The sequence below is a fragment of the Manis pentadactyla genome, chromosome 2, assembly GCF_030020395.1.
Source record: "Manis pentadactyla isolate mManPen7 chromosome 2, mManPen7.hap1, whole genome shotgun sequence".
Lineage (NCBI taxonomy): Eukaryota > Metazoa > Chordata > Mammalia > Pholidota > Manidae > Manis > Manis pentadactyla.
Genome location: NC_080020.1, coordinates 133,566,750 through 133,593,720, shown reverse-complemented (window position 1 = coordinate 133,593,720; position 26,971 = coordinate 133,566,750). Strand labels below are relative to the sequence as shown.

The 26,971-nt window shown below is 48.2% G+C and overlaps 1 protein-coding gene across 1 annotated transcript in view; it reads right to left on the bottom strand.

Moving 5' to 3' along the window:
- Positions 1–8,541: 8,541 nt before the first annotated feature.
- The window catches only part of DAP (death associated protein), a 67,857-nt gene continuing 49,427 nt past the window's right edge, over positions 8,542–26,971 (bottom strand). The window contains exons 3-4 of the mRNA XM_036896677.2: positions 11,861–11,903; positions 8,542–10,487 (exon numbers count right to left, since the gene is read on the bottom strand). Coding sequence (XP_036752572.1) covers positions 10,374–10,487; positions 11,861–11,903 — 157 coding nt within the window. The 3' untranslated portion in view covers positions 8,542–10,373. The remainder of the gene's footprint in view (positions 10,488–11,860; positions 11,904–26,971) is intronic.

Here is a 26,971-nt window from a genome sequence, read left to right as displayed (position 1 = left end):
CCACTTGTATCCTACTCACCAGAACGTGGTCATGTAGCCACAGAGAATTACCAGGTTGGAAAACAGGGTTATGGAACCGGGCTGCTTGCCTGCACATTTATAATGGGGCTCCGTTCCAAAGGAGGAGGGACACACACTGGAAACTGGCATCCCCATAGCAAAGCAGAAGAAAGTCAGTTTTCTAATTTGCATTTTCTGCCCTCAATCATCACCTGGGGGCTGGGGGACAAGAGGGATGGGCACTGTCCTTTTCTTCATCTGACTTTTGGGACCCTTGACATTCTAGACCTGCTCTCCCTCTAGGACTTCCCCTTGGCGTTCCCTGCTCTGGCCCCACCGGAGATCGGCACCCGAAGCTTGTGCACAGGAGGGTCTTATCTGGGGCTGAAGGAGACAGCGTCTAGATACTAGAGCTGGATTTCCACACAGTGAAAGCAGGATTTACATCTAGTTTTTCAAGATTTCTTCCCTTTCATGATCTGGCCCAATGAAGACCTTCAAGAGGAGTGGGTTTCAAACTAGGGTTACTCATCCTGAGAGCAGGAGCTAGACCTCTCAGAAGCTCCAGTCTGGATGTCCGACAACCAGAGAAGCCTGCTGTTCCTGCAGCTCCCTGGGCCTACTACCACCTGGGATAACTTCTGCCGGTGGACAGGAGCCATGCATGCAGAGGCACGTCGGAGCCCTTCTGTGATAAAACAGGACACTACAGATGGTCTGGGTTGTTGAGAAGTTGGGTGGGTGGGGGATGGATCAAGTGTGGGAATGACAGTGGAGTTCTACTCTTTAAAGATTGGTGGTGGGAAGCATAGAACTTGAGGTCAGATCTTAGCTTGGCCACCTACTAGCCACATGAATTAGGTAAATTATTTTATCAGACTAAGCTTTAGTTTCCTCATTTGTACAAAAGCAATAATAACAATGTCTACAAGGTAGAGCTGCTGTGAGTGCCTAGCACATAGTTAGTGCTCAATAAATGTGAGGAGGAGGATGGTGGTAGTGGTGATGGCAGTGATGGTGATGACATGGTGATGCTGGTGATGGTGGTAATGATGGTGATGAAGATGATGGTGATGACACTGGTGTGGTGGTGGTGATGACATGGTGATGCTGGTGATGGTGGTAACAATGGTGATGAAGATGGTGATGACACTGGTGTGGTGATGGTGGCGGTGGTGGTGATGACATGGTGATACTGGTGTGGTGCTTGTGGTGGTAACAATGATGGTGATGATGAAGATGATGGTGATGATTTAGACCCAGAATCTCCTTCTGTGGGTAATATATCTATGTGGATGCCTTTATGATTCACAAAAAATTGTGTAATGTTGGTTAAGTTTATATAATTTAAATAAAGTATTAATAAATGTCCACTTATCACTGTCTTACTATGTTCAGGTTATCTAATTGTCCTGGAAGAAAATACTGGTTTTTCAAAGTAATGCTTACTCAGACACTGCAATATTTTTGTGCAAAATAATAATCTTTTAGTATTTTTGTACCCTAGGGTAACTTTTTTGGGGATCCTTTTGATATGTCAGAAGGCTCTATGAAGATAGTAAAAAAACTTAACATATTAACTTGCAAAAAATTAGTATTGGGACAGGAAAAAAGGTTTAGCTGTAAAACCCGAACAGTAAGTATCTAAAAGACTTCATTATTTTAACTGGCATGATGGCTTAGCATCATCCTGGGGCTGTTAAATGTATGTGATGTGACATCATGCATGATTTGAGGGGGCTCTTGATTATGTTTTATGGAAATTGGACTTAAGGTTATTCCAGGCGCTGTCTCCTAGGGTTTGTTTTTTTTCTGTGTGTATTTTTTTTTTTTTTTTTTGGTTGTTGTTTTTGTTCAGAGACCTTTTCGACCTTTGGCAGCGATCCCAAACCTGCCTCCCTTGGCCTGGTTTACACGTGTCTGAGAGGTGGGGCTTGGCAGGATGTGGGTTTCTTACATGGTCCCATCAGGGAGGATGGAGGCTCACCTTCAGTTCTCTGGGCTCTAGTTTGCAGACATAGTGAAAAGCTCCGGGAACCACAGTTTAATTAGCAATTCTGGTCCTGGTATGATACATCTGATGTTTCTTAACTTTGGTAACTGGAATTAGGATGAGTCTTAACTGAAGTGCTACTCATTTATACCAAATGGTTTCTGCACTCACACAGCACTGCCCCAGTGACAGCTCCCTGGCAATGGTACTTTTCATAAGTGACTGAACTGGAAAGTTTCTATACAGATGACGTACAGAGACCAAACCATCACTGGCACCGAAAGCAGAGAATTTTGTGATCAAGCACATGACTTTGGCAAACTTTGGTTCCATCTCATGCTCTGCAATTTGTTTTATATAAGCCTTGTGATGTCATCTGGTTGTACATGTTGCTCTAAAAGCAGAATCAACTCATTGAACGTCTTCAGTATCTGAGGGGATAAAGCATGTCAGCATTCCAAGTCTCTACTCTAGGCAGCCTGGGTTTATGGGTAAGTTCCAGAGGTAAGAAATGGCCCCGTTCCCCAAGAGGTCACAGCCAGCTTTAGTTGTCTTTCTATGATAGAAGCAGGGATTTGTGGAGGGACTACAGGGGCCTGGGGTTGGGGGACTGTTCTAAGAGACAGGAGAACTTTACCTACACAAGCTTAGCTGCTTGCTCTGCAGGGAGATGCTCACTTTCTAATTTTGCTCTTCCTTCTGCTGCATGTACTGATAACTGTGAGGTTAATCAGCTTGAGACACACATAGTCCATTTTGGAAAACAGGCTGCAATCATTTGGAAAGAGGTTTCCAGACCTTCTTTTGAGAATATTTAAGTAGCTGAGTCAAAAGGCTGTGTGATTGTCCTGCCTGTCCTAGTCCTAGGTGAGTGTGCTGGGGAAGCCACTGAGGGACATTTATCTACTCCACTCTTCTTTGTATCGGTGACTAAGAAAACAACCATTATGTTATAGAACCATGGCATGCTCTCCCTGAAGGAAAAGGCTTGCTTTATCTAAAAATTTCCATTGCATTCAGGAGCAGATCTGTAGCACGGCAATTTGCTATTTTCTGCTCCAGGGACTGGAAAGCATACACAAGCTTGAGCTACTTTAGTTGCTCCCACTAAATGGGCCCTTGCCACTGAAATACATTATTTTGTTCAAGATTCCAGGATGAATGAAATTTGCCCTTAATTGTTTAATTATATTCTTACAAGTCATGAATATCTAGAACAGGACCATTAGGGTTTTTAACCTTGCTGTTGCTGACATTTTGGTCTTGATAGTGTTTTGCTGTGGGGGTTGTTCTGCTCATTGCAGGACTTTTAGCAGCAATCTGGGCTGTGCTCACTAGATGCCACTTACTCTAGCATCCCCCACTCCTCCCCAGTCTCCAGTTGTGACAATCAGAAACATCTCCAGACATTGCCAAATGTTCTCTGGGGGTAGTATCACCTCAAAAACCACTGCCCTAAAGAAAGTGAAGACCATTATTAGCACTCTAAGCCCATCCCATGTTCTCAATACGAATGATGCAAGTGGGTTTCTGGTAATTTGCACAGAAGCTGAGCCCTTGTGCTACAACGTGCTGGGTTCTTTCTTCCAGGTGTCCTGGGCAGTACAGAATGAGGATGCAGAATGTTGTCGAGAAGCTCATTCAGGATTTCTGGGTGGACTCCCAAATCCTCCAGATCATATTAGTTCATTAGATCATGTTGGGTCTTTCCCAGTTGAGAAATTGTGATTTTTTTTTGAAAGCATGGCAGTTGGATTTATAATAATATGAAGGATTAAGAGGGAGGATGAGGAAAAATTATTTTCTCTTGTCACAAATGCCTTTAAATGAATTTTTAAAAGTCTGTTTGGAAGAGCAAGTTAAAAGTTAGAATGTCGTAGAGATGTGCAGATGGTTCGACATGGTCAAAGTACAGATGGATCTAAGATGCTTTGAGGACTCCAAGCAAAATGAGCTGTGATGAACACTTGTTATGGTTCATTTTATGTGTCAACCCGGCTGGGCCACAGTGCCTACATATTTGGTCAAACAATATTCTGGTTGTTTCTGTAAGGGTGTTTTTGGTTGAGACTTACATTTAAATCAGTGGACTTGGGGTGAAGCGGAGTGCTCCATGATGTGGGTGGGCAGGGCCTGAAGAGAACAAAAGGCTGACTAGAACAATTCCCCTGAGCTAGAGGAATTCTGTCAGCCAGACTCCACAGTCAATCTAATCAATCAATCTATCTATCATCTATCTATCTATCTATCTATCTATCTATCTATCTATCTATCATCTATCTATCTTATCTATCTATCTATCTAATCTATCTAATCTATCTATCTATCTATCATCTATCTATCTATCTATCTATCTATCTATCTATCTATCTATCTATCTATCTATCTATCTATCTATCTATCTATCTACCTATCTATCTATCTATCTATCTATCTATCTATCTATCTATCTATCTATCTATCTATCTATCTATCTATCTCTATCATCTATCTATCTATCATCATCTATCTATCTTTATCTCCTATCGGTTCTGTTTCTCTGGAGAATCCTGGCTTATACAACGACTGAGGAAATTTCAAGTACTCAAATTTCACCGTTAACCATCTCCACCCACTCACCCTCTCTGTTCTTCAGGAGCATATGGCTGTAGATGCCTCCTGGGATGGTTATGAAATGCCTGATTGTTTTGTTTTTGTTTTTATACTGCAGCGGCCAGCAGGATGCCAAGTCTTGGTGAAAAAAAGTTTACTTTGGGGTTTGTAAAAAGAAGTACTTAACTCACATGGCAGCTGTGAGGTCAGAAAAAGGTATGGAATGGCAGAAGCACACTGCAGGCTGCGGAGGCAGCAGGCAGATGTTTCAGAAATGATTCATTAATTAAAAAGCTACTGACTCTGGCAAGATCTCCCTTGGCCCCTGGCCCTCCTCTCAGCCTTGCCTTTTCTCAGGATGTGTGAGCTGCTTGTCCATCTGGGCCAGGCGGTCACTCCTCTGTCTCCGAGGGCAGGTCTCAAGCCATGGGACTGTCACTTTGCAGCTTTGCTCCCACACACAGGCTTGCTGTGTCCACATTAAGCTTGTGAAAGGACTGGGGATGAGCGGGGTGGGGCGCGGCTCTGGTCTGGGCGGGTGGCTGCGCACCTGAGTCAGCACTGATCAGGACTCACGGGTGTGCTTGAAGGATCATCTCGGGGCCCAAGAGCCTTTGCTCCCGATCCTCAGCCTCCTCCTGTCACTTACTTTGGGCAGATCTCACGGCACCTCTGGTCCTGGGTCATAAATCAACGACCACAATAATGGTAAGTGATGACTGGCTGGTGCTCACCCTGGAACGAGCATGCAGCCCCAGCAGAAAGGTTCAGAGGTTCCTGTTGGCAGTGATGAAGCTGGAGGGAAGCAGAGCCAGCTGTCCGGATCCCTCAGACACTCTGGGGCCCTCCCCCCTAAGCATGTTTAAGTCTCCCTTTAGCTCATGCTACACCTTTTCCTCTTCAAACCCACCTTCCCTGTCCAGCAGGGAGTCTTCTCCATTCTGGTCCTGTGACATCCGGCTTCTGTCTCTCCACTGCCCAGAACCCCAACTCTTGGGTCACCGAGGTGATGGACTCCAGTCCTGTCCTGATGTAGCTCCCTGGTCCTCCTCAGTCTCCATGTCCCACCTGCAGAACTCTCTGGAGCCTGTGACCAGGTGACCTGTGGCTTGCCTCTCTTCCACTGCCTGGCACCTCTGTACTTACATCTGCAGCATGTCCCCCAAAGGCCTGGTTCCTGCTCGCCCTCACCCACACCCAGCAGATGGATCAGGTTGCCACTCCAGCCTGGGCCTCCCCGTGCTTTGGTTACTGTGTCAAACCCTGCCCAGCACCAAGACTCCAAGGGACATCCCTCCCGGAGCCTCCCTAGGTCCATGATCATTTTTGATGGGCGCCTTCCCCATTGTGTGGTCATCCAGGCTTGAATCCCCAGCATCATCTCAACCCCCTTGGTCTTTTGTATCCAAACCTTGCTCTGTGATCACCTCTTGGTGCCAAATTTCTTGGTGAGGCATCTATTCTGAGTCCCACAAGCACAGCCGAGCTGTGGAGACCATGGCTCTGGGGTCAGAATGCTGTGGATTCAGTCCTCAGCTGTGCCACTTGCTAACACTGACTTTCCCAAAAAAGCATCTTTATTGAGACATAATTTGCACACCACAGAATTCATTCATTTCCAGTGTACAAGTCCATGGCTTTAAGCACATTCACAGATATGCGCAAGCACCCATACAATCACGTTTAGAGCCTTTTCATCACCTCCGAATAAAAACTTGTCCTCTTAGCTATCGTATCACACAAATGTCCTCCGCCCTCCCACCCGCCCTGAGCAGCCACTGTCTCCAGGTATCTCCCTGTTCTGGACATTTCATACTGTCCATATTATCTGAATGGAATCATATAATACATGCTCTTTTGTGGCTGGCTTCTTTCACTAAGAATAATGTTCTCAAGGTTCATCCGTGTTGTACTCTATTTCAGTACTTTATTCCTTTTTATGGCTCAATAATATTCCATTGCACAGATAGACCATATTTTGTTTATTCATTTGTCCGTTGGTGAACTTTGGCCTGTTTCCACCTTTTGGCTATTATGAATAATGCTGCCATAAACATTTTCATGCAAGTTTTTGTGTGAACATATGTTTTCATTTCTCACAGGTATATCCCTAGGAATAGAATTTCTGGGTTACCTGGTAACACTATGTTGAATTGTTTGGGGAACTGCCAGGCTGTTTCCCTAAGAGGCTGTAACATTTACATTCCCAATAGCACTGTACAGGGGTTCTGATTTCTCCACATCTGGTCAACCCTGTTATTTTTCACTCTTTGATCCTCAGACGGTGTGAAGCAGTTATCTCATTGTGATTTTGATTTGCATGTTTCTGGTGACTAATGATATTGAGAATCTTTTTATGTGCTTATTGGCCATTTGTTTATCTTCCTTGGGCAAATGTTTGCTGATGGTGACTGAGTTTCGGACTTCTCAGCTTTAAAATGAGACAACCACTACTGATGGAATACTCCTATAGAAAACAAGATGTGGGATCAGAAACCCTGGCTCTGAACTGGGGACACGTGTAGTTGAGACCTGCAACCCCATGTGCCACTGGCCCCAGGGACAAATAGCTCTGTGAGGCCTGGAGGCATGGTCTCTACTCACAGGCTGCTCCGCTCTCTTCTCCCTGCCTCCTGCAGACACGCTTTGACTGCCCAGTGCCAGCCGTGCTGTCGGGAAACCTGCAGTGGGTAACGCATGCTCACAGGAAGGCAATTCATGAGATGAAGTTATTCAAATGGTGTGAGCTGGCATGAGGTGTCTGACTTTCTCACATGTGGTTGATGTCCTGCACTGAATAGTGTCCCCAAAAAGATATGTTCAAGTCCTAATCCCCGGTGTCTGTGAATGTGACTTATTTGGAAATAGGGTATTTTTGGATCTAATTTATTAACATGAGGTCCTACTGGATTAGGGTGAGCACTAACCAATAACTGGTGTCCTGAGACAAGGAGGGAAATTTGGACACAGGAACACACACAGGGAAGATGTCCAAGTGACGAGAGAGAGAGAGACGACTTAGGCCATGACAGCCACCAGCAGCTGGAAGAGGAAGGCAATGATCATCATCTAGAACCTTCTGAGGGTGGTCCTGCCAACACCTTGATTTCAAACTTCTAATCCACAGCTGTGAAATAGTGCTTTTCCATTGCTTTAAGCCACCCAGTCTGCAGCGCTTGGTTTATCACTGGTGACAGCGATGTGAACAATGTGAAAAGCCCTCAGGGGCAACTCTATTCCAAGTTTGCTGTGTGTTTGGCATTTCTTCCCGCCATTTATTTATGGGGAAAACTCTCCGCCCAGTGATACTAAATAGTAAGACCCTCATTCTATTCTCAGTTTAGTAAGAGAGACACCTTAATACAAACAGTAGCCTCAAGGCCAAACCAGGGCCGAGGAAAGGCCAGGGGGGCTGGGAGCCGCAGACTCTGCCCGCAGCTGCCTCACCCGGGCTTGGGCCACCCACAGGCTGCACCAGGTCCTCCCCTGACCCAGGAGGTGCTGCATGAGAAAACCTCAGGGGTCCCCCATGCGGCCTGATTCTGGATCTTGAGGTTTAACTGCTGTGATTATTTTCTCATCCTGCTCTTAGGGTTGCAGGAGACCTTTGGATAAAGACAAACGTCTTGTTCATCAAAAGCTGCTCATAGCCACTCCTGCTCTCACCACTAATTCCTTCTTAAGTCTGTGCCCAAAGGTGCCTACCTAGCACAGGGCCAGCTGTTGGGCCCAAGTAATATGTTTTAATCAACTGCAGTGAGCTTTTCCATTTTAAGACATTTAAAAGTAGGTGATTAGATTCAAGGTGCCAGGTGTCCAACAGTTTGACTTTGTGTCTAGGACACAATTTGTGAAAATACCCATCATGTATGTATGTTCATATTCCTACTGAAACATCTGGAAATCCCAGTAAAATGTAAAGGAAAAATCTCTGAAATAGAAGAAAAACCAAAATATGAGAAGAAATGCAGGAGCTTTATTATAATCATTATTTTGAGGTTGACAATGGTGAACTCATTCAGGAAAAGTTTGCATTCAGTGACCTACATACAGCCCATGGATACATGCCAGATGTAGCTAAAATACATGAAAAATGTATCTGGGGAAACAGCACAGCACATCAGTCTGCAGAACTAAAAAGTATGAAGGATGCACCTTAATTTCTGTAGCAGAGGGTGCAATGGTCTGCACGAGCCTGACCCAGCGCTGCCGGTTCTCAGGGTCCCTTCTGAGATGCTGGCTCCAGGAGGTGGCCGGGGCAGGCTGCTTGCTCAGTGTATCCCATGGCAGTGCTGCCCACCTGATCTGCACCTTCAAAAGCCAGCCTCAGTTTACACCAATGTCTCAGCAATTAAGCAACACCAGTGTGACATCATGGTGCCTTGATAGTTAGACCCTGGCTCCCAGCAAGTCAGCGAGATGGGAAACCAAATGCTGCCTTTGGAATACGAAGCAGCGCTGTGCTTCTCTCTTAGGGAACAGTGATGGGTGGGGCTGACTAGGTATGTGCTATTTTTACCAGCTGGCAGTGGGTTTGATAAGGGCATCCCAAAGGCTGATGGCGTGTGCGCCTCACTGCCAACCTGCAGCAAACGCAACTGCTGGTGAGCAGGACAGATGGGGCTGCACCCTCTCCAAAAGCATCTGCTCTGAAGACTTTAAAGTCTGGGAAAACAAACTCTTTGGCTTTTAAGAAAAAGAGTGTGCTCTCCAGCTGTGAGCCACTGAGCAGTCCAGGGCGGCTATGGGTAGAAGACACAAGTTGACAATCTAATGTGCCCGAATGGACTTGGGCCCAGACTAATGTGCGCTTGGGCAGAAGGAATTCTGGACAGTTGGACTGACTGACAGACAGGATTTTCTAGCTCAAATGGAATGTGGTGTTTCTGCCTTTCCCTAAGGAGACAAAGGGCAGGTTTTTATCTGGTCTTTCCATGCATTCAGTGTTCTTGCTCTAATGTTCCAGAATTCAGCTATTCCTCCACCTGGCCAGTGATTACTACAAGCACTCAAAGGCAGTTGTAGAGGGGATTCCTGGAAAATGCAGGTTCCCGGGCAGAGTGTGTGAGGATCATGAAGCAGGACCTGAGTTGGCTCACACTGAGAGATCTCATTCCAGAAGTATTCCCTTTGGTGAACTGCCTGAATTGTAATTTTTCAGCAAGATGCCGCCTGGAATAAGAGTCATTTCAAAGAGGTGAGGTTCTCATTTTCCTGGGAGAGCTCGGTGTTGCCTGCACAGCGATCCCACAGCGCACAGGGAGGGAAGGGGAAGTTCCAGGATGCTGTTGCCCATGCCAGGTCTGCTCTGCTCTGCCTTTCTGAAACCCACCATGGTGATTCCTACCCCTCCCCTAGGAGTTAAGACGTTATTGTCCTACTTATTAAAAGCGTGAAATGATTAAGCTTTTCCTCTAATCTGAGTCTAATCCTTCAAATTTGTGCCCTCTTGTTTTTAAGACCACAAGGCCTTCAGGCAATTGCTGAAACAGAGCTGTAGTTAGACTGAACAGCTTCATTTTACTGAGGTCTTGGTAAGTCCTGCTAATGGCCCTTTGGGGGCACAATGATCTCAAATGACACCAACCAGCGCTCCCTGGAAAAAAGGTTTTGTCTGACCATTTCTAATTTTAGACATGGAAATTTAAGGCAAAGGAAGCGTGCTCTGCTTTGTCTCAGACTTCCCCAGGGAGCAGCATCTCGAAGAAGGTGCCAGTTGTCTTTGCCAGGGAAATTTGAAACGTCGGGGACTGAGGCACCGCCAGGGGGGACGCTGGGTCCCTGCTGCTCACTTGCGAGGCTGCTGGATGTGCTGGGGCCTCGGGGACGGATGCTTGTCCATGGAGGCGTGGGGCTTCTGGTGGGCCACCTGGGCGGCCGCTGGGGGGAAGTCTTTGTCGCCCTGTCAGGAGACATGGAACGCACCGGCTCACCAACACTGAGCTGGGTTAGCGCCTGAGCAAGGCCCCTGGTTCTGCACCCTGGGCCTCCCTGCAGGGGGCTGAGGGAATGTGGAACCTCAACGGCAGGCAGAGGCCTGTCTCCTGGGACTGCGGGGGTCCTGAAGCTCTCTGGGGACTGGAGGGGGCAGTGAGGCCCATGTCCCACCCAGAAGGTGACTGCCCCATGCCATGAGAGGTCACTGAATGAATGACTCAGAACAAAGCTGCTACTGGGTGGCTTTCTTCTGCTGGAATTGGTCTTGTGATCTTTTGAACTGGGGGCAAGATAGAACCAAATCCAGCATCTGAAATTCAGATTTGTTGTCGTAGCTGTGAGTGGGGGTTGGGAAGGAAACACACCACGCAAGCTGAAGCCATGAGACAGAGCTGGATGCACCCTCCAAGTCCCAGCTGTTGTGGGGGGAGGAACTGCTTTTTTGTGCCAGCAGAGCATGTGTGATGGGGGCAGGGCCCAGCTCCCCACGGGCAGGTTACAGCCATGCGTACTCTGGCTGAGCCAGCTGGCCATGGGTGACCTCAGACTTCCAACAGCAATTGATTTTCTCACATGTAGCAGACGCACCACCCATCTGCCCTAGGGTCTCCAGATGGTGCTGGGGAGGTGTCCCAGCAATGGCACTTATACATCACATGGTCCATATGTCACACGGCCAGGGCTCAACTGTACAGTGAGTCGCAGGACTATGGCTGGCATTAGCATGCCCCAAACAGGGCTTTGCTGGCGGGTGCTCTGTAGCTAAAACAAAATCTCGGGTCTCACCAGATGAGTGGGCTCTTGAAAAGTAAAGGGTGTGACAAAAACCCTTAGTTCAGTCCAAGCATTTTGTGCAACGGGCCAGACGGTAAGTACTTTAGCTCTGTGGGTTCAGCTCTGCCACTGTGGCATGACAGCCTCCACAGATGGTAGCTACACGAATGGGTGTGGCTGTGTGCCACTCACACCTCATTCATGGAAACGGACATTTGAATTTCATATAATTTTCACACATCACACCATATAATTCACATTTCCATTTTTCCAACCATTTAAAAATGTAACCACATTCTGAGCTCACAGGTCACCCAGAGACACTTGGTCTCTGGGTAACCTGCAGGCCCTGGGCTGAGTGTAACTGGCAGAAGGGGAGCCGGCCACTCCGGGTCACGCCCTGTGCCCAGAGGCCTGCCTGCTGCAGAGGGCCCTTCCTGCAGAAGAGCCCTCTGAGCACACGAGACAGCTAGACTGCGGACAGACGGATGGACAGGGTTGAACGAAGACAGAGGGACCAGGAGAGCGCATGCTGAGGCCGCAATTAGATGAGATGGCTCTTACCCGGGCGATGACACCGGAGATGAACACGGTCGGCTTAGGCGGACTGGAAGACAAGAAGGGAAAAGGCGACTTAGTGGATCAGCTTGCCACAGGGATGTGCGATGGCGGCCTGGACGGGCTGGTTTTAGGGGAGTGTGACCATGGCTGACAGCAGGGGAGCAGGGACGCAGGCCTCTTCCTGTTACTTGGTCACAATGGTCAACTGGCCTTAGGGCTCAGGCCATATGTGAGGTCCTCCACCCAAGGTGAGCTCAGGTGGAGGGCAAGGGAGATGGCAGCAGACAGTGGGTGAGCTGCCTAAAAACATTTTCTTTTTGTTTTTTGTTCTTCAAATTGTAACTCTTGTTTGGGTTTTAAGAGGTCAGGGGCGTGGGTGCCCCCTGAAGTAGGGCAGCATCAGGGTCACACTGGGGTGACCACAAAGACTGCAATCCAGGAGCTGCCTGCCCCCCCCGACCCCAAACTATGTCCTCAGAGTCCCTGACTTCCAGCAACTTTCAACAGGGGAGACCCCAGAGTCGGTGCAAAGCTCTCAGGGCCCACAGTGTTAGAAATGTGAGGTCCTTGTGAAGCCACTGTCATTTCTTAATGTCTTCAGTCGTATGCAGCTCATCCCCACTGCTGACACGAGGGGATGGGATATGGGACCAAAGTAATACGTGTTCACTGCTGAGAAGCAGACGAGCCAAGCACATTAAAATCTCTAGTAAAAGACAATTACTGCTCGCACGTTGGATATCCTTCCAGTCTTTCTTCCTGTGGATAGACAGACCCACTCATTTTCTTAATAATTCTTTTTCTTACAGAGTCATACTGTTTTGGAATCTGCTTTCTGCCTTTAGGATTTGACAAGCATACTCCCATGTGGTTATCCATTTTGTATGTATTTTAAAAATGGCTGCATGTGTCATAGTTAAAAACACCAGAACACAGCTCCAGGTAGCACAGAGGTGTGCACACCTCTGAAATGCTGAGACCAGAGGTAAGGAGACCTTGGAGCAGCAGGTGAACACAAGGCCAGCCTGGCAGGGACAGTACAATAGGGACAGCTCCAGGAGGTGGACAGTTTTGCTTAAGGCCAATCTTGCTGGCAGACAGAGTGGAATCCGTCCTGTGAATTGCACAGCCTGGCTCCCACCAGCTCAGCTGCTCTGCTTCTCTGCTGGGGGTCCCTTGAAGGAAACCACTGTCCTAGCTTGTGTTGCTGCAGGCAAAAGTCCCAGGATTCAGTAGGTTCAGTTTACATCCCAAAGAGTTTAGTAAAAGCCCCTGAAATTCCCCCTAGTAATTTCTGTTACTCCATGAGATTAAGAAACTTCAAGTCTTACTCAGCAGCACCGAAATGTCCCCTACATGACTCTGGTTTTATTTAGCTATTTACCTATAGTGTGGGTTTTTTTTTCTTTTATTACAAATATGATTTGGCTACAGAATCAACAGCCAGCCAGAGATGAGTGAGTTCAGCTCAATTGTGAGTCCCCTCCATAGTGTATTTGGATTTGTTTGGAATCCACACATCCTGCTGACTGCCCCATACCACCCACGGGCCCGGCCCTCGGTGTGCTCATGGTCCAAGGGCTTGGGAACCACGTTCTGGATTCTAATATTTTATAAATGTTTTGGAAGTAAATATGGAAATAGTAGCACAAAAGTTTAAGTTCTAAATGTTCCTTTAAAAATCTAGGAAGAACCTCAAGCAGGGATGGTTCCACTCTGATAACTGAGCATGCAGCATCAGCTTCTAGTGAGGCTGTCTTTTTGTTCTGAGTGTGTGAGGGCTTCAATCATCTCTGCTTTGTACTGGTTTTGTAAGTCAAGGCTCTGAAAGGCAGGACTGAGCCCCCTCCCCTCAGCAAGAACTGGATGAGAAAGTCACCCACAGAGAGTGCATCTAGTCAGAATAAATACACAACGGAGGAGATTAGCTCCCCTGCCTAAAGTGAGCCCCAAAGCCCAAAAGGTGGCCAAGGAAGTTTGGGTCATTATATATACACATATATCTATATATAGCTATTCTCCCTATATAGATATATGTATGCATACATTCACTATTGAAAAGAAGCAAAAAAAAAAAAAAGTTAAAATAGTTTGTAATTCCATATTGTCCTATGCATAAAATACTCAAACACACACATTTACGCAGAGAACTGGACTATAAGGAAGTTACAATGGAAGCGGAGGCTTATGCTTCTCGGAGGTGAAGCGTCTGCCTGCCACGAACAGGGGCGCAGAGTGCAGCAGAGCCCGCAGCACAGTGCCAGCCTGTGGGGGCCCCTGTGCCCCCAGTGTCCCTTCCTGCTGGTCCCTGGCAGTGCCCAGCCCCTGGGGGACAGCAGTCCCTGTCCGTGGCTCCTGGGAGTCGGGTTTTCAGGAGTCTGCTCAGAGGAGAGCCCTGGGAGCCCCATCACAGCGTCCCCCCTCCCCTCTGGCCTCCCTGCCCTCACTGCCTCTCAGAGGTGACCCTATGCACTCCAGCTACTTCCCTCCAAGCCAGGCCCAGGGTGACTCCCAAGTTAAACATGAGTGAGTTCTAGGGCTTGATCTGAGTGCCTCAGGAAATGTGTGTGTGAATGACTATGGGAAGAGGTCATGAGGACCCTGTGCCAGCCCAAGCATGGAAGGGGCGGTGGCCCCCACTTAGCATCTCCCCAAGTGGGCCTCTCAGGGAGACGGTCACACCGTGCCTGCTGAAGACTACAGAGACTCTGGGGGCTAACGACACCCCCGAGACAAGTGACCCCTCCCAGCCCAGCTCATCCCTTATGGGTGTCTGGGGACTGTGGCCGCAGACCTATGACCCTCACGGTGCCCACAGGACGGGCTCTCCTCGCGGGGCCCCAGACTCCCAGAAGCACTCCCGCTTGGGCCCGGTATCACTGAAGCTGCCGAGTTTTAAAGGCCTGTTGGGTTCCCTTCATCGAAGGAGGACATATCCACAGAAAGCATGTGGAGCTCAGCATAAAGAAAAACGCCTCTGATAACAGCAGGGGTGAGGGAAGCTGGGTGCTGCCTTGCTTTGTGGGGGGTCTTTGCAACATGATACCTTGAATTCACGAGCCACTTCTGGGTCAGGGGTGAGCGGAGGGAACAGATGACAAAGCTCCTAGACCTGTGGCTTCACAATGGGACACATGCACCCCAGGGGGTCCCTTTGCTGAGAACTATGGACACGGTAAATATTAAAAATTAAAGAAGTAAATATTAACATTTTATATTAACATAAATATTAAAAAACAATACTAAACAATTAAGAATGAAAAGTTCGAGAATCCTGTTTTCAAACCTTCGCTTTTTGTAAATGCCTTAGAACATGCACTGTACCTTATCAACGTCTACCTGGATCACGTTGGTCACAGGCATGCACGCAACACCTCACGTGCAGTTCTAACACCGAGGGGCCCACCAGGGTCTTCAGGGAGCTGCCCAAGGATGGGGGAGGACGTGGCCCAGAAGCCACAGCGCCACACCAACCTCCTGTCTTGGCCAGAGCGGACATCCCCAGAGGGCTGATCCGGATGGAGGGGCAGGGGCAGTAAGCTGGCTCCAGTCACAGCAGAGCTGGGGCACAACCAAAGCAATGTGCATTCCTCCTGGGGCAGGGAGGGGGTGATCCTATGGCCCCAAGGACTGTTCTCCAGGGCCGCCATCTGTTGGTGCCGGTGAGAAACACGGGACCAAGAGAAATAAGGAAAAGGGTCTGCAAGTCCGGCACATTTAGGGGGAGGTTCTTACTTTAAGACTGCACTTCAGAAAGTTTAAGCAACATTCAAGCATTACGCACATTCTTGTCTAGATTGGAGGGGAGACTCAGGCCTGCCTTAGCTCTGGTCAGTTCCAACTAAACAATCCTTGGAGAGATACAGCACAAGCTCTCCCCTTTCTGCCATGCTGGCATTAAAACCGCAGCTAGCTTGGTAACTAAAAAATCTTTTTAATTTACCATTTTAGCCTTTTTAGTTGAACACTCAGTGGCATTAAGGACATTCACAACATTGTGCAACCACACAACCCATTTGCAGAAGTTTCTCATGATCCTCAACAGGAATGCAGTACCCACTGGGCAGTACGCCCCGTTCCTCCTCCCTCCAGACCCTGGAGATCCACACTATCTCTGTCCTGCTGTGTCTGGCTCATTTCACTGAGCATAACATTCAACCACATTGTAGCTTATATCAGAATCCCCTTCCTTTTTAAGGCTGAATAATATTCCATTGGGTGGATGGACCACATTTGTTTTCCATTCATCCGTTGACGGACACTGGGTTGTTTCCACCTTCTGGCTCTTGTGATTAACGATGCTGTGCACATGGGGGTACGTATCAGCTTGAGTCCGGCTTTTAGTGCGTTGTGTGCACTCAGAAGCAGACCTGCTATGTCATATGGTAATTCTATGCTTGACTTTATGAGGACCTGCTGAGCTGTTTTCCACACCAACTCCACCCTTCTCTTTAGCAGTGCATAAGACCTCCAATTTCTACACATCCTCACCAACACTTGTCATTTTCTGGGTTTTTTTTGAGAGTAGCCATCCTAATGTGTGTGAAGTGGTATCTCACTGTGGTTTTCATTTTAAGAATAAGCTTCCTTGCATCAGGGAATAATAAATATCACTCTATATTGATCACTCATTCAAAGTCTTTATGACAAAACTTCCCTCAAAAAGTCATCTTCTCCCCTCTAAAACTGAAAAGGTGGTAATCCACTGTAAGGACGTACAGCGGCTGCCTGGGGCAAGGTGACAGAGGCTGGCCTCTTGCACACTGCTGGGCAGAGGCGTCTCTTTTCACTTAGTGCTCATCAGGCTGGCCCTGCAGGCCCCTGAGCTTCTTTTTCCATCTACAACTAATAGCATCTCAAATTGGTAAATGTTTGTTACATTATATAGTAAAAACACTTTCTAAACTCCTTGAGATGTGGTAGCTTAAACAGGAATTCAAAAACAAGAGACCTGGTGAGGAGTCCACACGAAAAGCTGTGCTTGCAAAAACACACGTATTTGAAATTCTATTAGGGTTCCATGCAAAGCATAACCTACGTTTCCAAGATTCCACAAACTGTGATAGCAGCTTTGAGGATTTATTTAATCTGATGAAAATCATTCTGATGGATGTTGTTTGGAAGATGCAACATTATTTTCTCTAGGGAAATAGAGAGTGAAAAATACCATTTCTGCCCTCCCCACATCCTCAGGCCTTTCCAGTCTTTTAAATCCACACATGTTTACATTTAAGGGAAATGAAGGCGAGGCAGAATGAGCAGGGATCAGAGCCCCAGTAACACTGCGCGTGCCCCAGCAGGAGCTCCGCGGCTTCTTCACACCTGGCCCAAGCAGCTGCCAAATGGCTGGGCACACAGGCTTCCTGTGCTCACCTGTTGAGAAAGACATCAAAGTCTTAACAGGGTCATTTGTCCCTGACAAAACTTCCTATTACTTATTTTACAAATTTCCTTGATGAGTAATGTTTATGCCTTATTGGCATTCCAGACAGGCAGGATAAAGTGCCAGAAATGCTTAGTGGATGAGTGACCCTGTGGAATACTGATGTGCTCAGGGCCAAGTCTGACAGTCTCAGCTTTCAATGAAAGTCCCCAGGGCTGAAAAAACAATTTGTATTTTAAAAATTCCCCTGAACTCTAGAACAGCAATTACCGAAATAAACTTCAATGTATTTTATTAACTCAATATATCCAACATGTGATTAATGGAAAAATTATTGAGATTCCTCTCCATTCTCTTTTCGTGTCCTCAGACTTCTCAGTGCAGCTCCCAGGTAATGTGACGTTTTGTCCCAGTTCCAAGAGGTGACATGTGACCACCCTGTGGGTAGTGGCTGGACCTGAGCCCAACCACGGTAGAGTCCGCTGCCTTCCCATGCAGATGCCATCTGCAGACAAGGAGCTCATGGCCCACAGCGTGGCCCCTGCGCTGTCTCCGCTTCCTGACATTTCCCAGTGGCTCCACCCCAAATCTGAAGCCTCTTCTGTGAGACAGCCTTTCAATGTTTGAGGAAGACTACCATGGACCTCCTGGACACCCCTTTCCCAGGCTACTGAGCACGTTTGCAAATTCTTCTCCTTTCTTGGGCCCCCTCCCTGCCTCCATTCCAGTGTGGTTTCTAGAGTTTTGCCCAGAACTGCAGTGACTCTCCCCGTTGGCCCAGGCAGCCCAGCCCTCGGCAGCATTTCCATGTTCCTGGTCCGGCAATGTTGAAACTACTCTTTTTATTGCGACAGGCTGTGGTTTAGCCTGGGGAAATGATTCTTGGCTCCCTGGCAAGGATTGAAATGCTGACCTTACCAGGCTCGCTACTGATAGGTGATGTGGATATAGAGTGATTGGCACCTGCTGCCCTGCTTTCCTAGCTGGTTGTACAGGGTTCTTCTCTTCCTCCCGTTAACCCAGAGATAAATTCTCAGGGCTAGACTTGGAACAAGGGCCAGACACAGCAGTAGCCTAACACCCTCACTTTAGGGCTAAGAAGAGGGTCACCTAGCAGGTTCTAGTTTTAGGTTCTGTCTTCTACATTAAGTCATAGAGATGCAGATTCTTAAAGTAATCTAAATGTAATCAGAGTCCCTTATTCAAGCATACAGTACAATATATTAAAATCTACCTAAACATTCACTTACTGACTTGATAATGGAGTTTTTTTCTGAAAACTATCATTTATATTTACTGCACTTAGCTAGAGTCCAGAGCACCCCCACATAAGCCAGCTCATCTGATTCTCTTTGGCAGGTGTAACCTGGGTTTTATGGATGAAGTGATGGTGGCTGGAAGAGGCTGAAACCTGGTCATGGTCCCAAAGGCGGAGCCCAGGGTCAGTGGATCCCAGAGTTCTGAGCTCAGCACTCTTCGCTGGTTCACTGATGCCACCATCACACACATCCCAGCTCCTGAGCTTTGGAACAAAGTCCAGAGAAAGCTTCAAACTATCCACCAATCAAAATACAGCTGACAGGGTCCCAGGAGGCAGGCAGAGGGAGAGGTGGCAGATGGACACCAGCTGAATGTGGGCGCTGAAGCCAGTCTGTGTCCGAGTCCTGGGTCTGCTGATGACTGCTGGTGGGCTGGTGGACTGCTCTGAGGCTCAGTTTACTCATCTGTGAAATAGGATGGCAATGGACCCTACCTCCCCGGGTGACTACATACACATGCTGCTCAGCACACAGCAGACACCACACAAACGTCAGGTGTTGGCACAATGCTGACAACACACCCCACCCCCTTGCCACGCACCTGCCTTTTGTGTCCACTGGTACACAGCTGGTTCTGCTCTGTTTCATCAACAGGTTCCCTAGCCATGCCCCCCGCTTATCTGGGACAGAGGGCTTCTGAAGTAGAAAAAGGATCTGTGATAAACAAAACACATATCACAAAATCCAGGGACTAGACTTCAAGAGAAATTCTCTAGGCCCTCAAACTATTTGATTTCTATTTTGACATGATCTGAATGGCTTGACTGGTTTCTCAGCCCACTGAAGACAAGAAGAAACGAACGACGTGATGAGGTGACCAAGCACGGCGGTGAGGCCACCTGAGCCTACAGCTGGGTTGCCCTGAGGGTAAGGGCTCAGAGGACGGGCCCAGAGTCCTCAGTGCTGAGACCACCAGTTCCTCTTCCACCCACAGCCCCTGGTTAGGGCACAGGAAACAAGCACGGAAGGAGGCTGGCCGGGGTTTCGGCAGTGGTCGGTGGTAGCACCGTGCCACCCAGAAAAGGCTACATCAGAAGCTGGGAGTGGTCATCACACGACACTCCCTCCCTGCCTAGAAAGAAAGCATATGCGTGCTCAGAAAGGGATTTCCCCTAAAAATTTCCCTAAAAGTCAAAGTTGCAGTGAGTCAGGGAGTGGAGCTCACACAATCAGGCCCAGAAAAGGCTGAGTTGGAGTCTCTATTTCGTTTTCCAATAAGTAGCTCGCAGTTCCTGAGAAGGGGCTTCCTGAGGGGAAGTGCCCCCAATTGAATCTGCAGCAACTCACATGGGGTGCCACACTGCCCCCAGACCAGACCCTTTCAAGGATACCTGTGCGTGGCCAAAAGGGGAGGGAGGGGCATGATGATCCCCAATCCAGCCCCACTCATTGAAATGCAGTGCACCCCACCACTGGCAGGCAGGGGGGTGGAAACCAGACTATGAAGGCTCCATGGTGCCGTGCGGGAGCCGCAGCATCACTCATGCCTCCACTGCGCTGACCGAGCCCCTCCTTGAGCTAGAGAGACAGGAGCCGCCCAGCTGCCACCCTCAGGCGGCGTACAATGCTCAGGGTGTGGAAGCGCAGAATTAGACAGGGGATGAGCGCCAGGCAGGGCACTCTGCTAGGACACACTGGCTGGGGGACTTCACGGAGGGGAGGCAGCCAGGCCTTGAAAAGGCGACGTATAAGAGGGGCCCATCTGTGTGTTCACGTGTGATGCGGATGACATGATGCTAGGGCACAGTGAGTGAAAGGAGGGGGCACCAGTCCATGTGCTTTAGTGAGCACAGAGTGAATGTGGTCAGAGGGGCCCTCTTCTCCTTCTTCTCTAACAAAGACGGAGGTGGGGTGATGCGTGCAGCCCCCTTCACATGACCAATACCTGGGGAGGGTGGTCTTCTTGCCAGCCCTCCATGTAAAAGGATAGCGCCCTTCAGGCAATCTGGAAGCAGATTCTGCTACTGTAGCTTGACTTTGCTATCAATCTGTGGCTTTGTGTTTTCATGGAGTTTACAGAAAAATACATTCCCACCTGGGGTGATTTAAAATATATTTCCTAGTAAACAGATTGAAAACGAAGCCTTTCTGGGTATTTTAGTTCCTGAAATTTCTTTCTGGCTTGGTGTTAATTTATTTGGGGTATTAGTTTTCTAGACACCAAAATAATAATTAGCATGGCTGGTGACCAGAGGGAAACTTCTCACTTGGCTGCACCCAGACATTTCTCTGTAATGTCATTCTTCAAAGTTTGACAGTCAAGGTTGTTTCCCGGCTTAGGCCTGATTTCAGGAGCCGAGAGCATTCCCACAAGGTGGCACTGCTGGTCCTTCCACTGGTGGCTCTGGGGCTGGCACAGCTCTGGCTGCTGAGGGTCCCTGGGGGCTGGATGTCCACTGTGGGCAGGGGCTGTTGGCACCTTAGGTAAGTGTGCCCCCTTTTTCCTAAGAAGAGGTAAATTGTCCAGTGAGTCTGACTAAAGGCAAATAAAACACAACTCAAGTGCTTTAAATAAAATTCTAAACCTAAGAGAATAACCTGTAACTCAGTTCCTTCTAGTTTGGTATATGGAGTTTGCAATACCTTTTCTAAAGAGCATGAATGAAGATACTCTTGGGGAAGAAAGATTGGGCTTGTGGTCAAACTGGTCTGGTAATACTTTTAGTGAGAGGACTGGGGCCAGTGTCGGCAATGGTGTTCTCTCGTTCCCCTATTAGACCTGATCCGGGGGTGCTGTGACACTGGGACAAAACCTGAGCCCAGCCTGCTCTCCTGAGTCTGTCTGAGAGACAAGTGGGGTCCAGGCCTCCGGAAGGGAGGGTGGTGTTCTTCGGGGTTTCTAAGAACACTTCCCTCTAGATGGCATTCCACCACAGACCCTTGGCTAACTGTCGATCCAGATGTCGACACTTCTCCCACCTGCTTGTTTGGTTAGAGAGGCCGACACTCCCAAGCACTGAGTGTGTAGTGTAGGTATGGCTTATCCACACTCAATGTGTTCCACAGACACTCGGAACATATACTGAAAGCTCACAGGGCCTGGGAATCTTCATCTTCCCTCTAGACACTTATCTCCAGGCAGCTCCTCTAAGCTTAGTTCTTATAAGTTCTTATATCCAGGAAGACGTCATCAACTTGGGGCTTCTCCTTCCTCTTCTTTCTTCTGCTCTTACCTTATTCTCCCTCTGTTGCTGGAGCAAAGACAATAATACAGCACTTATTTTAATAGTTAGTTTGCATCTTATGGATTTAATACAAGGGGGCCATCCCGGGCCAGTGTCTGCGTTCATTGCAATGCAGAGTGGTGACCACATCTAATGATCAACCAGGCTACACTTCCTGTTAGAGCATGGGCGGGCAGGCTGCTGGGTCCTGTGGGCTTTGGACCCACCTTGTCCTGCTGCCTTCTACAGAGCTCGAGGGCGGCTGTATAATGGAATGTAGGAGCACCTGGGCTTTGGTGACAAATGGCCTTGGGTTCAAATCTCAGATCAGAGGAGTAGGCGCTCTGAGTCTCAGTGTGCATTTGTAAAATGGAAGCAATGACCATTTCACAGAACAGTTAGGAGTTTAAGTGAAATAATGGACACACTGTGCTTAGAATGCTGCCCCCACTGAGAAATCACATTTAGTTGTAATAAATACTGAAATACAAATTAATTACTTATATCAAACCATCCAAAAGTTGCTATTTTGTCCTCTAAATAATTTAAGAATTCCTTTCCTAGAGAATTCCAGGGTTCCTGAGAACTTCTGTAACAAAGGCTAGAATGCCCACCTTAATTTTTCTTATTTCCTGTTGTGAGCACCATATGGTTTCCTGGGGGTAGAATTCCAGGTGTCACAGAGAGAAAAGGCTGTCTCAGGGCCTGGGAATTTGAGCCCCTGCCCACCTTATTCCAGCATCCTGTATTATTCAAACGGTTCAGAGTAAGAAAAATAACTGACTCCTTTATGTCACTAAATATTCCAGAGAAGATACCTTTTATAAAGGAAGAAAGGAAAAGGTATTTACCTTAGGAAAAGGTATCTTCACTAAAACCTTTTAGGTTATCATTAAAGGCAAGAACTAAGTTTAAAAAAAAAATCTGTATGTGTTACCATGTGGCAATGTAGATGCTGGGAAACAAAAAAAATCTGCCTATTGGTTAGCTCCAAGGCTACGCTGTTGAAGACACTGACTGCAGGTGGGCTGCCTCTAAATATGCTGCCCAGGTCATGCTGGGCAGTGCCTGCTGAAGCCCCTCAGTACTCGGGCTGGTTCACGCTGAGCAGTACAGCAGGGAGCTGCTTTGCGCCCTGGCCTCGTCTGAGAAGAGTTTGCATGATTATCAGTCTGGGCAACTATCATATATGTGTTAGAAGTTTTTAAATGGTACTTTATTTCAGCAACATTTCCACTTAAAACTACTCTCTGATTCTTAACACATCTGTTTCCCTGAAGGTCAATTACAGGGAAGTACCAGTAAATAGTTAATGCTGAGCTGACAGGTACTAAAAATCCAAGTATTCATTGCCTATATCTTGAAATTAGATCTAGTCAGCTGTCACCAGGGTCAAGGGTCATGTTTTAAATAGTATGATTCAAAGTACAAAGTATGTATCTTGTATACCAAAGCTGTTATGGCTTTAAAAAGGAAAATGATTGTGTAAGCAGGAAAAATCTGACAACTGCTAGTAGAATTCCTATTAGAAGGAGTTGATACTAAATTAAACACAGACCCCCAAACACTCATCTGGTTGAGTGCCCTCCCAGGACTGTTGGCTGGCCATAAATGGAACCAGCTATCACTAGGATGTTTTTGTGGAGAATCCAATAGTAAAAGAGGAGAGACGCCAGATTTAACCTGCTCCCAGGAGACTTTCAGCCATGGGAGCTTTGCATGAGGCAGAAGTCACAACATGACCTGGGAGGACTAAACACAGCTTAGGTTAAAGTCAAGTACATGAAATGATGGGCACAAGCTTTTGGATTTCTCTGTTACTGGATTCACCAGTAATTATATCCTTCATCCACTGTCCAGACTCATGGCAGGGAGGGATTTGGTGAGCCGATCGTGGCAGTCTCTCCTCTGCCAGGCAGACAGGCTAAGATGCCATCTTCAGTGGTCTCTGGATTTGCAAATTCAGCAGCTGCCTGATTGAGAACGGGCTCTCAGGTTACACTATGCCCTCATGCCTTTTCCAGAATTCACAGAAAATGAGGAGCAAAGTCAAGTACACAGAAAACTAAACTACCTCCAACTCTGCCTACTTCTGAAAACCAGTTGTGAGTTTGGATGACTTCTGTTCAACCCCAGATCCTCACATTTAGAGCAAGTGCTGCAGGATATCTAAAGAGCACGGGGGCTCAGTGGGCCAGACTGTGGCACAGACCCACATCAACATCACTCAAGGCTGTGAGAGTCCACCAGGCCTGGTTAAAGCTGTCACTTCCTCGATACTAAATAGTCATGACACTCAGCTCTCCAGGGACCAGGTCACTCCCTGGGTAAATCAATACTCAGGCCCTAAGGTTTATTTGTGGTTTGTCGTTTGTTTGCCCATTTTATTTATTTATTCACTCAGTGGAGATGCATCTACTGAGCAACAAGCGTGCCTCACATTTAGGAAGCATTCTTGCTGGGCAGCTGGAGCAGCAGCTCACCTCACTCCAAGGCCCTCTCCTGTCCATGCTAACCAGCATTTGGTGCTCACCGCAGCCCAGAGCTCTGCCCAAGGGGAGGGAGAAGACAAGAACATCAGAGGGTCAGCCCCAAAGGGCCCCCTGGAATGGCATCAAGAGGCCAGCAGGGCACACTTGGGAGGTTCACCAGAAGCTAAAGTGAAAACAGGTCATCATGATTTTCCAGAAACAGGCTGTCCCTGTTTTAGTGTGGCCAGTCTTCATGGCAACCACAGGAAAATTAACCATGGCCTTAGGGACAGGGAGAACTTCCTCTGGCTGATCCTCGGTCAAGGATGCACATTCTCCCGGGGACGTGTGGGGACTCTCCAGCTCAGTGGGAGCATGAGCTGAGCAGACTGAAAGCTGCACTAGACCCCACACCCAAGCTCTCATCACCCCCTCCTTCCAAATGTGCCCATGGACATCTGCTTCCTTAGAGGCTTTTCTGTTGGTGTCCACGGGGACAGCCAGTTTGCTTTGCCACCCATGAAGCATTCAGTGTATCTTAGTATAAGCAGTGAGGCCGATGCCAAATGGTGGGGCAGTTTCACGGGGCTGAAAGAGAACAGGGCTGGCAGACAGGACACACGCGCTTAACTGAAGGCCAGGTGGCAACGGGCCCTTCAGCTTGTTTCCTTATCTGAAAGGAGGTGCTAACTACCCGCTCTGGAACTCATGGGAATTTAGGGAAGACCAAGTGAGCTCCATCTGTTAGGTATGCTGAGTGCATACGAGGTGGGACCCAAGGTCAGAGCACACACGGAAGCAGATTTATCTAGGCCACACTGCGGGGGACGGCGGAATGGACGATGGCTCTCCTACGTGTCAAGACTTGGAGCACAGCCCTCCTCCCTTGTTTGGAGGACTGCTCCCATTGGCAGCCCAAGGCAACCCTTGAGGACCTGGGGATGCTGCCAGGGATCTGGTGTGGGCTGAACACGCATCCTGCTCCCAGGATGACTGCCGTCAAGAGGGTGACCAGGATGGGATGCTCTGGGCTGGCCTCCCAGCGGGCTGGATGTGGTCTGCTTTGAGGGATATTAGGGCTGGCCATAAGCTTACCATCAGGGAAATCAAAGGGGAACTTGTATTTCATGGTCCTCACTTTGAGATGGCACGCACGAGCAGACCCCCACCAGAGCCTGCCTTTGATCACTAGGGCTGGGCGGTAAATCCACACCCACAGCCCACCTGTTCGGAGGGAGTGAGGGAGTGGGGGGCAGCATGGCTGCGTTTCAGAGTGCAGGGGACTCACCACAACAGATGCAAATGACTTAGAATGCAAACTAAGACAGGGGTGGAGGGCTGGCTTTAAGCATCTGCTGGCCCCGCAGGAGGGGCTTTTGCTAGAAGTGGGAGAAGAGAACAAGTCATCTGTAGAGTTGGCTCTGGCTAGGGAGACTGAGATGGCACAGCTGAGGCCCAGGGCAGCTTGGATGCCTGGAGCATGCAGTCCACACATGTGGATGCCTGCACGCCACCATGTACCCATGCATGGATTAACTCTTTACTGAGCAACCACTGGGGCCACCCACTGGGGCTGAGCATGAGGAACCTGGCTTGACCACCACAGATGGGGACCTGACCGTCTGTAGTCTAAGTGCACAAGGGTGCTGGACTTCACAGGCAGACGGGGGCTCAAGATCTGACCTACTTGCCAATGAACCCAGGGCCCTTGTTTCTCTGTGTCACATGCTAAAATGAGAATCCCTATAGTTTTGCATTTTGTTATCCCAAACCAGAACACACTGCCAGACAAACACAACTTCTTGCATGGACAATGGGAGAGAATATTTGAAACCAGAATTATTCCAGAAAATCTAGGTTATGTGGACCCTGGAGTGGGTATAAATAGCCCGTATTTTTACTGTTCCCATAGCCTCAGTTAGGCATCTTATGATCAAGCTGTCACCTTGGAAACCACAGGGAAGGACCCCGAGGAAAGGTCGCATGCAGGAGGAAAGCTGGTGTGAGGCATGGAGTCTGCCTGGGGCAAGTGGCTGCCCGGCTGAGACCTGAAGTACCCATTTGCTATGAGGCTTTCCTAAGGCATCTAAGGGTGAAGTATTTCAAACAAGACACCTGAATGAAGCACCTAGATAAAAATCACTGGCATCTAGGCTGCTTGTTTCAGAGGCAGGCGAAGAGGGCATGGGAGTACTAGGAACACTGCCTTGAAGAAGAAAGTTCTACCATGTACAAAGCACCGCAAAGAGTTCTCCAGCTCAAGATGCAGTGTGCTGCTTTTCCTCAGCATACGCCTCAAAAAAGTACCTATTTGAATATAAAAAAAAGAGAGGGCTGGGATGAGGTCCTGAAATGACTATCAGTGTGACATGGGCACCAGCATTTTCTGCACTGCAGTCTTCAAAATAATGCAACGGCAGATGGCACTGCATTTGCCTTTCTATCCTTTTCTACAACAAAGAACAGCCAACCTCCTGCTGCCTCCCCTGACCAGCAGAGGGTCAGGGACAGTCCAGGAGGGCCTCAATCCTGTGTGATTACTGATAGCTCTACCTTTCATTGGAGAAAGTATACTAGTGCAAATGTATTGCAGTCACTCCAAGCTGAGACACAGATTTCTAGGCTGATCCTGGATGTCACAGGGGCTCTTAGGCATTTCGTCAGGTGTGGAAGAAGACATGTTGGTATTTCCTCTGCCTGCCTGCCTTTGACACTTGAGCCAGGAAGTAAACACCTGCTCAAAGGCTGGCGCACATGTTACCTTCCAAGGCTTTCCC